Raw genomic sequence first — 12,825 nt, forward strand, 5'->3', positions numbered from 1 at the left:
TACACCACTTTTGTTGCTCCCTCTGGACAGGGAACCAGTTTGACAGTGAACCACTGATAACTATTCTCTGAATATGATTTTTCAACCAGTTGTGCACCCATCTTACAATAATTTAATCAAAACCGTATTTCCCTAGTTTGCTTATAAGAATATCATGTGGGACTGACAAAAACTTTAGCCCTAACCTACACTATCCAGGATAAACAAAGCATGCTTTGTGATGCAATATACTTGATTTATGCAGGTGTTTTTATCCATATTCGCGAAATGTAATAATCCACCAATAGGTCTCCCAGTCATTGTGATGAATTAAGGTATGGGCATAGCCATGTAATGTTAATGATTAAAAACCCAATAAGATAAAATACATTCAGTGTTTATCCATGGAAGCTTGAAACTGAAGAAATCTTTCCTTACAGATATTCCCTTCTGATTTATTTCGCCCACCACCAGCTGCAAAATCATGTAAGTTAATACTAGTTTATTAATGTTAGTGTTTTCTTGTAAGAGAAATGAAAGGAAGGATTTGGAAGGAAAGCCATTTTTAAAAAACAGTCCTGATACACACAGAAAACAGACTGAAGAAGAGAATGTGTAGGCCCAGATTTGGGCTCCTCCAAATCAAGCAAATCTTGTTCATATCTTAGTAGATCACAACATCTATGTTTGAAGAAACGTCTCCACTAGCCTTATACAAATGAATACTGCCACAGAGGCTTTAGGGGGGTTGGAAGTGCTCTTCTGTAGGCCTCAGACTCTAGTCATGATACAAAACAGTAAGTCTGGCCCAATGCCAAACTCCATAAACAAACTATTTTTGCCACAAAGTTCAAAAAATAAAATAAAAATGAGGCATTCTGAACAGCTTAGCATGGCACTCCCCTAATAACACTACTTAGGAAGCACTGGGGTGTAGAGCAAGTATTATTATTATGCCAACCCCTGCACCCACAGGCTAGGGTCAGATAAATTCTGCCATTCTACTCTAAACAAAAACAAGAACCAAGTGTTTTAGAGGGAAGGAGAGTTTCTAAATCACAGTAATCACGCTTCACCAAAACAGACATTTTTCAACTTACCACTAAAGCAGAGGAGCACATGCCGAAAGACAAGACCCATCGTAAATTCAGGCGATCCCCAACTATGCCACTGACAAAGAGACCCTAAGAACACAGATGAGTATGTTAAGCAAAGCCACATAGTTTACATTTGTTTTCAACATGATCTGTAAGAAGAGTTGAAGGAATGCTGGGAGCTCAAATCTGACCCCAAGTGCAGGTGTGTAGAAGTCTGGTGGCGGTGTTTGTTTTTACAAGATCTAATACAAACAGAAGTGTTTCCATTAACTTATGCTCCTGAAATTTCAATCACAATGACTTTGTTTCGACAGAGGCTCTCCTGCTACATTTGCAATGCAAACATGGCAACATTGTGCTAGTGTACTAGATCCAGAAAGTGACACTGATTGGACTATGAACAGAAGCAAAAATTACAAGTCTGTTTTTGGTGTTCAACTGTAGATAAACACAAAGCAAACAGAATAGTGAAAGCTTAGATTTCTAAAAATTCAGCTTTAATAATCTAAGGTGTTACTAATAACACAGGCAAAGAAATTTGCCTAATTTTAGAAATATGACTTAAAAGGTTAAGAAAGTGCCATCCACTTTAGAGTGATCTAATAAGTGTCCCAAACAGCAAGGGTAAATGTACCAGCAAATATTCTACTTTAAATATAGGCTCCCTATCTTCCACAGTCCTTTCAAGCCTCCTGAAGTGCAAATTGCCATGCACCTGTGAGACATTCCAGCAGGGGAATTTGAGCAGGGGGTTGGACTAGATGACCTCTCTGAGGTCCCTTCCAACCCTGATATTCTATGATGTACCCACATGCAGATGATGTCATATCATTACTACAGCAGACTTCAGTAAGGAGCCAGAGTATTAGGGGAAGTGCCCAATAAGTGTCTTTTGCAGAGTGTTTGTTACCCTGCATGATACAAAACCACTTGAAAAAGCCTCCCTAAATCTGTGCAACATACCAGTACAAAAGGCATTTATTTGATCCTACAGCCCTCCTCCACAAATTCCTCTATTGTCTGGCTCCTTGTTATGTCAGACTTTGTGGTGGATGTGACATGCCGCTAATGTATGGTGTTGGAGACTGTAATGGATTCTAGGAGACCTGAAAGAGGTTGTGAGGACAGAGAGGGTAAATTAAAAGCAGATTATATGCTGACAGCCTTTCACCATTGCTATTTGGAGCATTCAGCATGTAATTCTGAAGTAGATGGATCTCTCTTAAACCTATTTGCAGACCCCTTAAAAGATGTAACATATCCAGTATGGTGTGAGGGCAAAAATAATGTAGCCAAAGGGAATCTGTTCACTTCCCAAACCCTTAGTGTTAGCCAGGAGCAGAGAGCAGATCCCGTCCCTCCACCCTCAAACATGATGGGTTATCCTCACCATCCTTCCCACCCAAACTTTGGCAGCTGTGATTAAGTTTTACTCACCACGGCATAGGAAAAGAGAAAGATAGTGTCCAACATCCCCAGGAAAAGAGTGGCTTCTTCTGCATTGGGAAATAAATGGCTACTGTTCCAGAGCTACAAAGAGAAGCAATTGCATCATGAGTCTTCCAAAGAGACAGATCTCATCTACAATACTCAAGAAATACCTGGCTCTAGTAACATCCCATCCCTGACATGCTTTAGCTAATTGATTGAGTCAGGATCAACTTTGACTTCAAATTCTATGAAAAGCACTTTTTTCCTGCTAGAGACCTCAACTAACTTCTAGCACACCAGGAGTGAGAAACACTGCAATTAATATTTATGGTAACAATGTTGCTGATCTACATGCTGCTTTATATATAATGCCTGTGCTCTCAGGATCTTGCCATCTACATAAAATGGATAACATAACAGGAAATGACCAGGAGAACAGAGGAATCAGGGGGAAAAGATACACTGTTCTTGGGAGTGATATTTACAGAGAATTCAGATCACTTATTTTGTTCCAATTTTATGTTTAAACTGGAGTTCAATTTTATTTTCAGTCATCTGACACAGGGAGAGAATCAGTAGTCCCAGAGATGAGATTAGTGACAGAACACGAGCTGAAAGTAGCAAGCTTTGAGGATGGATTTGAAGGAAGAGTAGAAGGAATTAATAAAGGGGGGGGGTGGGGGAGAAATCAACCTTAAAGGTGACATTTCCTATGCTCAACTTTCATCAACTCCATTTTAGTTTTTGCCATAGATCAAGTTCTTCAAGGTAGGGACCACCTTTAAATTATGCATTTGCAAAATGGTGCTCTGATTTATGATTGGGGCCCTTAAGCACTATTGTAATAGTAAATGATAGCTGTGCTTCCACACATCTCACTGCCTACAGTCAGGACAGGCCTGGCTGTATTTGGAGTGCCTTCTACCCAAGTACTCGTCACAGCTAGCCTTATTCAGCTGACCAGGCAGCAGCTGACAGATGTGGCTTCTATTTAGTTATGTTTTCCAAAAAATGCAGTGTGTAAAAAAGAGATGCAATAATAAAGGTAAAGCCACTGAAGAAAATTATTGCTGCCACTAGAGGTCAGTAGTATCCATCTGTCAGTCTATTAATAAACTATATTGCTAGCTCAGAATGCTGAGCATATTGGGAATAAGTGGTTAAATAAATACCAATTTATAGGTAGAATATACATCCACAATACTTCATTTTACATCACCCACAGGTGTGCTAGACCCTTTACTATAACATAATAAAAACCTAAGGTCCCGATCCAGACAGATTACACTCCAAAATTTTATGCTTTACATTTTACACTTATTACACAAAGGTATCCAAGCTGGAGGGGTTGCAAGTGCTTTGGAGGACAAGATTAGAATTCAAAATGATCTTAAACTGGAGAAATGGTCTGAAATAAACAGGATGAAATTCAATAAGGACAAATGCAAAATACTACACTTAGGAAGGAACAATCAATCGCATAAATACAAAATGGGAAATGATTGCCTAGGAAGGAGTATTGCAGAAAAGGATCTAAGGGTTATAGGAGATCACAAACTAAATATGAGTCAAAATTATAATACTGTTGCAAAAACACTGGAACATCAGTCTGAGATGATGTGACTGAATGAACCCCTATATTCACACCACTGTAATAATCTTTGTATACAATATTCCTCATGAGATGATATTTGAAAAGTAGTAACTCATGGGTCAATAGTATCATGTTGAAATGTATATCTATAAAATGTGTATATTAAGAGTTATGGACATAAACTGAAATTATGACTGAAATCCATTTACCAGACAAGTCTGGGAAAATCCTGTTTCTCAATGACAAAGGACAAGCTGACAGCTCTAGCCGGGTGTCATCAAAGCTGATTGGCAATCACTGGTCAAGTGGCCATTCTTTGGCAACGAAGGGGGGCAGGAAAAGATTGATCTGCATTTTAACAAACAACATGGAACCTTTTTCACCACAAGATTCCATGTCTCGGTCTTCAAAGGGGGAAGGAACTTTATCTAGGGTAACTCTCATGAAAATACATTTCAAAGGGTGACTGGGCTACAAAAGTGAGGGACAAAAACACCCCAGGGATTCTATCTTTCTTTCTCTCTTGCACTCTTTCACCTAAGATGACAAAGGAGCCACCCCTTTGGAGTGTGGGAGCAAACCCTGCCTTGAGAATTTGGTCAGTTATGTTGCTTGGAACACGTGGTAAAGATTTTACCTGGAGCCAAGTCTAGTTTGTTAAGTCTTAGCTACTAGGAAGCATTTTATCTTTATTTTTTTTGTAACCATTTCTGACTTTAATACCCTATATCTGTACTCACTTAAAATCTCTCTCTTTGTAGTTAAACAAACGTGTTTTATTTTTTTAAATCAAAACTAATCCAGTGCTGTGTGTAAACTGAACTGTTTCAGGAACTCCAGTTAAAGTAGCAAACTGTTGTATAATGACCCCTTACAGGTGCAACAAACCTCTAATTTCTGAACTGCCCAGGAGAGGGCTGGACAGTGCAGAACACAAGTTTTTGGGAAAATTCAGGACTGGGAGGGTGTTGAGGTCACCCTGCACATATAAACCAAGGCTCGTAGAAGCCTGAGTGTGGCTGGTGTGTTGCTGACAGGCTACTGGGGTCAGAGTTGCTGGACCAGGGCTGTAGCTATACACACACTTAGGGTGTGACCTGAATGCTGTTTAGTTGTTTGAGAGTGGTCCCGGTTGGAAGCCACAACAGCAAAGCATTGTGAGGCACCCAAGGTTGCACGGCAGGAGGTGACAACCCCTCAGGGGTCTGGATTGCACCTGGAATTGTTGTAAGCAAGACACGAGAAGGAATTCTTCCACTCAACTCAGCACTGATAAGGCCTCAGCTGGAATACTGTGTCCAGTTCTGAACACCACACTTTGGGAAAGATGTAGACAAATTGGAAAAAGTATAGAGGAGAGCAACAAAAATCATTAAAGGTCTAGAAAACATGATCTACTAGGAAAGATTGAAAAAACTGGGTTTGTTAAGTCTGGAGAAGAGAAGACTGAGGGGGGGGGGGGGGACATAATATATATACATATTTAAGTATATAAAAGGTTGTTATAAAGAGGAGGGTGATACATTGTTTTCCTTAATTTCTGAGGAAAGGACAAGTAGTAATGAAATTAAATTGCAGCAAGGCAGATTTAGGTTAGACATTGGGAAAAACTTCTTGTCAGGGTAGTTAATCACTGGAACAAAGTACCTAAGATGGTTGTGTAATCTCCATCATTGGAGGTTAAGTACACGTTAGACAATCATCTGTCAGGGATGGTCTAAATCAGTGGTTTTCAACCTATGGTCCGCAGAGCCCCGAGGGTCTGCAAATTATATCTAAGATTTCCAAAGGGGCTGCACCTCCATTTGAAATTTTTTAAGAGTCCGCAAATGAAATAAGGTTGAAAACCACAGGTCTAGATAATACTTAGTCCAGCCTCAGTGCAGCGGACTGGACTAGATACCTATTGACGTCCCTTCCAGTCCTATATTTCTATGATTTTTATGATTTATCCGTTAGCCAAGAATTCAACAAAGGAACAGACATTCCTATGGATAACAAGAACATTCAGAGTTACAGTAGCAAGGATTTAAAGAAACAACACCACCCAAGAGGTTTGGAAGGGTAATATCCAAACTCTAACTCATGGGGCTAAGAAGAAGTTTTCCTTTTGTGCAGGTTATATACAAGGCTTCTTGCACCTTCCTCTAAAGTATCTGGTGCTGGCCACTGTTGGAGACAGGATACTGGACCAGATGGACCACGGGTCCAATCCAATAGGGCAGTTCTTGCATTCCCAATACAAGTAGATCTATCCCACTTGTGTTGCGCTTTAATGGGAATTACTTGTTAGTAAGGAAGGGAAAACAAGTATTTTTTTTCCAATGCGGGATTCTCAAAATAGGAGCCTAGGAAATGTGCAATCTGAGGAAGAAGAGAGTTGAAATTCCTCTCTCTGCTGGCCTAACCAGCCAGCTGCTCTAAAAACCCCACACCTATCATAGTAAATATTTAGCTGGCTCAGGGCTACCTCCTCACACTCAGGTAGGCCTTGTAGAATAGGCCATGTTCTGTGCTCATTTACCCCTCGTGGAAATCCAGTACAACTGTATGTAAGCAAGTACAATACATTGACTTCCATAAGGTCAAATCCTGGTCCTACTGACCACAAGACTACACTCTCATTCACGACAAAGGAACTGGGATTTTAAAGGCAGTGGGAGCTGTTGACAGGTCTGCATTTCTGAAAATCCAGTCACTTACTCAAGTGTTTAAATGTGGACATATCAGCCTAGTTTTAGGCATCCTGTTAGGAATATCTTGGCCGCTACACATAATGAGCTTGGATTGTAGCAGTTTTCTTCCCTCCCACGTCAGCCGTCCTTTCCAGAAGAAGATAAAAGCACTACCATTGACAAAACCATATCCATGATGTTACTAACACCTCTGCTTCTGAGATGCAATTCCCTCCATTGCTCATTACTCATTTCACACACAGGCACCTGAAGCTACAGTCAGTGGTTTTTCCATCTTTTGCATTCTGCTGATTACCATACACAGATGTTTCTGTGGACCCAGTTCCATCCCAACACCATGACTCCCCAGCTTCTCAGAAAGTTTCACTCTGTGGCTGACTACGAAAGGCTCTGCTGACCACTGGTGGTCCAGAGACTATAGTGTGGGATCTACTGTTTTAAGTCACCTGAGACTCCCACCTATCCAAGTACTCAAGTAGCAAGCGGTATCTCTGGCAAAAAATAATCTCTCTCGCACCAGTGTCTGAGTTGGGCCATTCATGAACTAGCATTCGTGTGTCTGTATTAAAACTTGCCAGCTAGGTTGATAGTCCTGACTGTTCTCACCTCATACGGCTGGAGCTCCAGGGCCGTGGTATTTATGTCGGAAGGAGTCCATTGGCTGGAAATGCTGACCTTGACATTGCTGAATGTCTTTCTGGAAGCATGGAGCAGGGAGTAACTGCAAGACAGAGAGTGAACACACATAGGTTTGACAGATCTTCACTGGAGTAGAAAGCGAAAGGGACCCAAAATTCCATACACAGTTTGCCTCAGGGCCAAGCCAAGAACCTATTCTTTATTTTTTGGTGGGAGTGGAAGCACCCTAATTTGCAGTTACATACTCTGATTGTTGTTAGTGTGGGGAGGAATGCCAGGCCTAGGAGTGTGATCGACATCTCAATTTGGAGGGAGATGAAATGTCCACCAATGGTTATACACTTAACACACACACACACACACACACACACACGAAAACACTTGCCCAGCTAATCACCACCATAGGTTCTCATCTAAAGACACATCAGATATCCTCTCTCCTCCAGAACTCTGCATGAATCACTGTGTGTAGAATGCAGAGAAGCGAAAGAAGCTACCAACAGCACGGTGTGCTCATTGTTGGGATTTTTTATTTTCCTCTGGTTTTGGAAGGCTCCACTTGCTTCCACTCTTCCGTAGTATAACTCTGCATGCAGGCAGATGGACAGGTCGATGAAGTCCTTCATCACGAGTACTATTTATGTCAGTGGTTTTCAACTTTTTTTCCATTTGCGGAACCCTAATAAATTGAATGGAGCTGCAGTCCCCTTTGAAAATCCTAGACATAAGTCTGCAGACCTCCAGGGTCCACAGATCACAGCCGCATTCCTCTCCACACTAACAACCAGAGTATCTAACTGCACATTAAGGTATTTCAACTTCCACCAAAAAATAGGGTCTTAGCTGGGCCTGAAGACCACTACTCTATGGTAAAAACAACCTTCTGTGGATCCCTTAGATATAGCCTGCAGTCCTTCCAGGGTCCATGGACCATAGGCTGAAAACCACTGATTTATGTCAGTATTCACACAGGGAATATGCATTTTGTTATTTGAATGCACAGGAAACCCCGGCACAACATTACTGATACTGTGCCTCCCTCCCTCCACACATCACTATTACTACTTGGCCTTTTATAAAACCAATGGTCAGATCTTCTCATTATCCTCCCTTCCTTTCCCTCCACCCCCCAAATTCAACTGGATGAATGTCACGCAGATCCAGGAGCGGCCAACCTACCTGAAGAAGGTAAGCAGGAACACAGCAATGTGGTGATGAGTGCAATGGGACACAAGGGACCCATCCGCAGGCTGCCTTCGCAAATTCCTAGGCACAGCCATACTTCTGGCCTCGCCCTCCTTCCGGCCCTTGGCCTCAAAGGCTGGAAGTTAGTTTAGGTCATATTTCTTCTCACTTAAAAGGAAAAAAGGGGGGGAAATTTTGAAGAAAAGCTCATTTATAAAACAATGTTCAGCAAGTAGCTGGAACACAGCAAGGGGTACAATGCTATTCCACTTGTTCCCAGTGAAGTTCAAGTCTCTAACCTCACCTTCAACGTTCTGCACATCTCTGTGCCCATCTCATCAGCTTCTCCTTTCCTGGCACCAGTAATGCCTGGAATAGTCTCTCTCATGCACCAAGCACCTTCATAGTCCCACTTCTTTCACATGCCCTTCCTATGTCGTCTGTCTGTCTAGGTTCTTAAAGGGGGCCCATCAGCGGACAAACTCCCCAGGGGGTCTCTCCCCACTCCCTGAATTGTCATCCATCCCCTATTCATATTTGTCCAACTTAGCTTGCAAAATGCTCAGTGAATGAACACTCTTTGCACCATACAGACTGATCATAAGAGTCTTACTTGCTACTGTTATATGGCTGACACACACGGTGATCTTAAAGCAATAGTTCACATTCACGTATCTGTCTCTTGCCAGCATCTGCTGGAGTCAAGTGTGAGATTTTTAATTTAAATGTCTCTTCCTTTGCCAATAAGATGTTAACAAGAGATCATATACAAAAGAGAGTGGACGTAGTTGGAAAAGGGGGGGAAACAGCTGGAAAAGGGGAACCTTAGCTTAGAAATTATGGGGTGATGAGATCCAGTAGATGGGCCTCCTGCCTACTAGTCCTGTGCCCTATATTCTAGTCCCATCTTGGCCCCTATCATGATGTATGACATGGAGCAAGCCACTTAACTTCTCTGCACCTCACCATCCCCATCTGTAGACGGATGTTCAGACCTGCCCAACCTTCTATCAATGTAAGGTATTGTTAGTGAAAGGGTTCTGACACTAAGGTCAAGTCAAAAAGTGTAACATTTTATTTAGAGACTTACAGCTAGATCAGCAAAACCACAGCAAGAAAGGAGTATGCAGTGCTTGCTAAAAACCAGGGGAATGGACTAGACCAATGTTTTTCAAACTGTGGGTCGTGACCCAGTACTGGGTCGCCTTGCTCTAGTCAGCACCGCTGACCGGGCTGTTAAAAGTCCCGTCAGCAGTGCTACCCAGCTAAGGCAGGCTAGTGCCTACCTTTTCCAACACTGCGCTGCGCCCCTTTTCCAACACTGCGCTGCCCTCTAGGCAGGGGAGCCACAGGGCTCCGCGCGCTGCCCCCGCCCCGAGCACTGGCTATACACTCCCATTGGCTGGGAACCGGCCAATGGGAACTGGGGTGGCGGTGCCTGTGGGAGATAGTCGCGCAAAGCCACTTGCATGCCTCTGCCTAGGAACCGGACCAGCTGCTGGCCGCTTCCGGGGTGCAGCGCAGTCTGTGATGCCAGGACAGGCAGGAAGCCTGCCTCTGCACCCCGGCTGCGCTGCTGACTGGGAACCGCCAGAGGTAAGTCCGCGCCCCAATCCCCTGCCGCAGCCCTGAACCCCCCGAAACCTGGAACCGCTTCCTGCACCCCAAACCCCTCATCCCTGGCCCCACCCCAGAGCCTGCACCCCCAGCCCAGAGCACTGACCTCCTCCCATATCCCAACCCCGTGCACCAGCCCAGAGCCCCCTCCTACACCCTGAACCCCTCATTCCTGGACCCACTGTGCAGCCCTCACCCCAACCTTCTGCCCCAGCCCTGAGCCCCTCGACGCCCCAAACCCCTCATCCCCAGCTCTATTGGGTCATGGGCATCAACAATTTTCTTCAACTGGGTTCCCAGAAAAAAAGTTTGAAAACCACTGGGCTAGACTCAAGAGGTTCCTTCCAACCTTGTCACTGGCCAAGCTTGGAGCCCCTGCCATTTGATTAGCACAGCCACAGCTTCAAGCACCTCTGCCATTATCTTTAGATCAAAAAACTGCTTAATGGCACCCTCCAACGGCTTCTTGCATAACACCCCCCCATTCTCCCAAAAGAGTTTTAACATGCTGATACCCTGATTTATCTCACCGAGAAGAATAAGGAGGGGGAGCATGTACACAGCCCCTGTTATGGGGGTGAAGATGTGAATGGGGCAGCCAGAGCTGTCAAGGGAGAGACTGGGGGACCTGGTACGGAGGCAGGGCAAATGGGGGGAGGGAAAAGATGGTTCACATAGAGCCCTTACCTTGGGGGAGAATAAGGGACCCTATTATGCAGAGAGGAGGAATGGGGGACACAGAACACATGCCATGGGAAGAATGGGGGACTCTAGAATAGGGGCTACACAGAGGCCCTGGCATGGGGAAGAAAGTGGGAATGGAGGGGGAATGGGGCACAGGGCACCCTTGGCAAGTAGAGAGATTAGGTGACCTTGGAATGGGAGAAAAGAAAGGGACGCAGGGCACACACAGAGCCCCTGCCCTGGACCTGTGTGATGTGGGATCTGAACCCTTAAGGACAGTAGAGCCTAAGGGTCATCCCACCCATCCTGTAATGTGTCCCTTTAAGGTTTAGAACAGAAGGGTCTAGGAAAATGACAAAGGCAGGTGTTGGGAAGGGGGCAGTGGTCCTGGGGGAACAGTTTGTGTTTGGGGAAAATCTGTACTGTTATTCCTTTAAGGGGGCAAGACAGCTCCCCTTTCTCCCAAGCAACCAAGGGCCAGCTCTGGGAAAGAGGGCTGTATGTATACATCCTGACTCAGCTCAGACACCAGCAGGAGGAGGCAGTCTACTCGCTGAACCATGGTGGGCTACTTAGAGACCGGGACCAGCTGAAGGAGCCGCTGGAAAGTCATAGCTGTCCTGAGGTAAGAAACACAGGGCACTGTCTGATGGAAAACCCCAGTCCCTAGGAGGAAGGCTGGGAAGACCCCTGACACGAAAGGGGTGCTTTTGGGGAAAGCTGTATAAACCAAACCCAAGAGATATACTGTATATTGTGGAAAGCTTCTGGAGGCGAATGGGTTATTTCTGAAAGCCCCAGTGGAGGAAATTAAGGAAAATATGTCTGCAGGACCTTGCTAGGCCAGCAGGAGGCACTACAGAGGAGACATCCCCTCTGACAGATGAGCCTGTGGGAATCCTGTAATGGGGAAAACAATGGGACATACAACTCCTTCATGGGGGAACTTGGTGTGGGCCAAGGGGGTCACACAAAGCACCTAGCACAGGGAGGGAAGGGGTGCGCACACAGAGCTGCTGCCAGTGAGGAAGTTGCGAGGGGCACATGAAATAGAGGGGATGGGAAGGTGGGGCACAGGGAGCTGGGGGTTGGGAATAGAAGAATGCAAGGAGCCCCTGGTGCTTGGTCTCTAGAAGCTATGAAGGGTGAGACAGACTCCCTAGTGTAAGACCCCCTTTACTCCCAGCTGCAAAGTCAACCATGAAGTTATTGTTAATTAACATCTACTAGCTCTAACACAGTGGTCTCCAACCTTTTTATGCACAAGATCACTTTTTGAATTTAAGTGCAACCCAGGATCTACCCCACCCCTTCCCCAAAGCCCCGCCCTGCTCACTCCATCCTCCCTCCCTCCCTCCCTTGTTCTCCCTGACCCTCACTCACTTTCACCAGGCTGGGGTTGGGGTTCGGGAGCAGGCTCTGGGCTGAGGCCGAAGGATTTTGAGTATGGGAGGGGGCTCCAGGCTGAGCCTAGGGCAGGAGGTTGGGGGTGCAGGAGGAGGTGAGGGTACAAGCTCTGGGAGGGAGTTTGGGTGCAGGGCAGAGTATTGGAGTGCAGGAGGGGGTATGGGTTGCAGGAGGGGGTACGGGGTGCTGGGTCTTGGAGGGGGCTCAGGGCTGGGGTGCGGGCTCCCACCAGGCAGCATATACCTCAGTCAGCTCCCGGCGGCGCAGTGGGCTGAAGGCAGGCTCCCTGCCTGCCCCATACCACCCCTGGAAGGGGCCAACGCATCCCTGCATCCCGTGGGGGAGGAGCATGTGGCTCTGCACGCTGCCCCTCTGCAGGCCCCCCCCCCCAACAGCTCCCATTAGCCACAGTTCCCCATTCTCGCCCAATGGAAGCTGCAGGGGTGGTGCTTGCAGGCAGGAGCAGCACACAGAGATCCCTGCCCCTACCCCCTGG

General features: G+C 45.4%; 1 protein-coding gene across 2 annotated transcripts in view; it reads right to left on the bottom strand.

Moving 5' to 3' along the window:
* SLC37A3 (solute carrier family 37 member 3) overlaps positions 1–12,825 on the bottom strand; it is a 42,804-nt gene that overhangs the window by 23,265 nt on the left and 6,714 nt on the right. For both annotated transcript variants that reach the window (XM_034779287.1, XM_034779279.1), the window contains exons 2-5: positions 8,616–8,789; positions 7,404–7,518; positions 2,514–2,606; positions 1,080–1,163 (exon numbers count right to left, since the gene is read on the bottom strand). In XM_034779287.1, coding sequence (XP_034635178.1) covers positions 1,080–1,163; positions 2,514–2,606; positions 7,404–7,518; positions 8,616–8,716 — 393 coding nt within the window. In that variant the 5' untranslated portion in view covers positions 8,717–8,789. The remainder of the gene's footprint in view (positions 1–1,079; positions 1,164–2,513; positions 2,607–7,403; positions 7,519–8,615; positions 8,790–12,825) is intronic.

Source organism: Trachemys scripta, chromosome 1 (assembly GCF_013100865.1).
Source record: "Trachemys scripta elegans isolate TJP31775 chromosome 1, CAS_Tse_1.0, whole genome shotgun sequence".
NCBI lineage: Eukaryota > Metazoa > Chordata > Testudines > Emydidae > Trachemys > Trachemys scripta.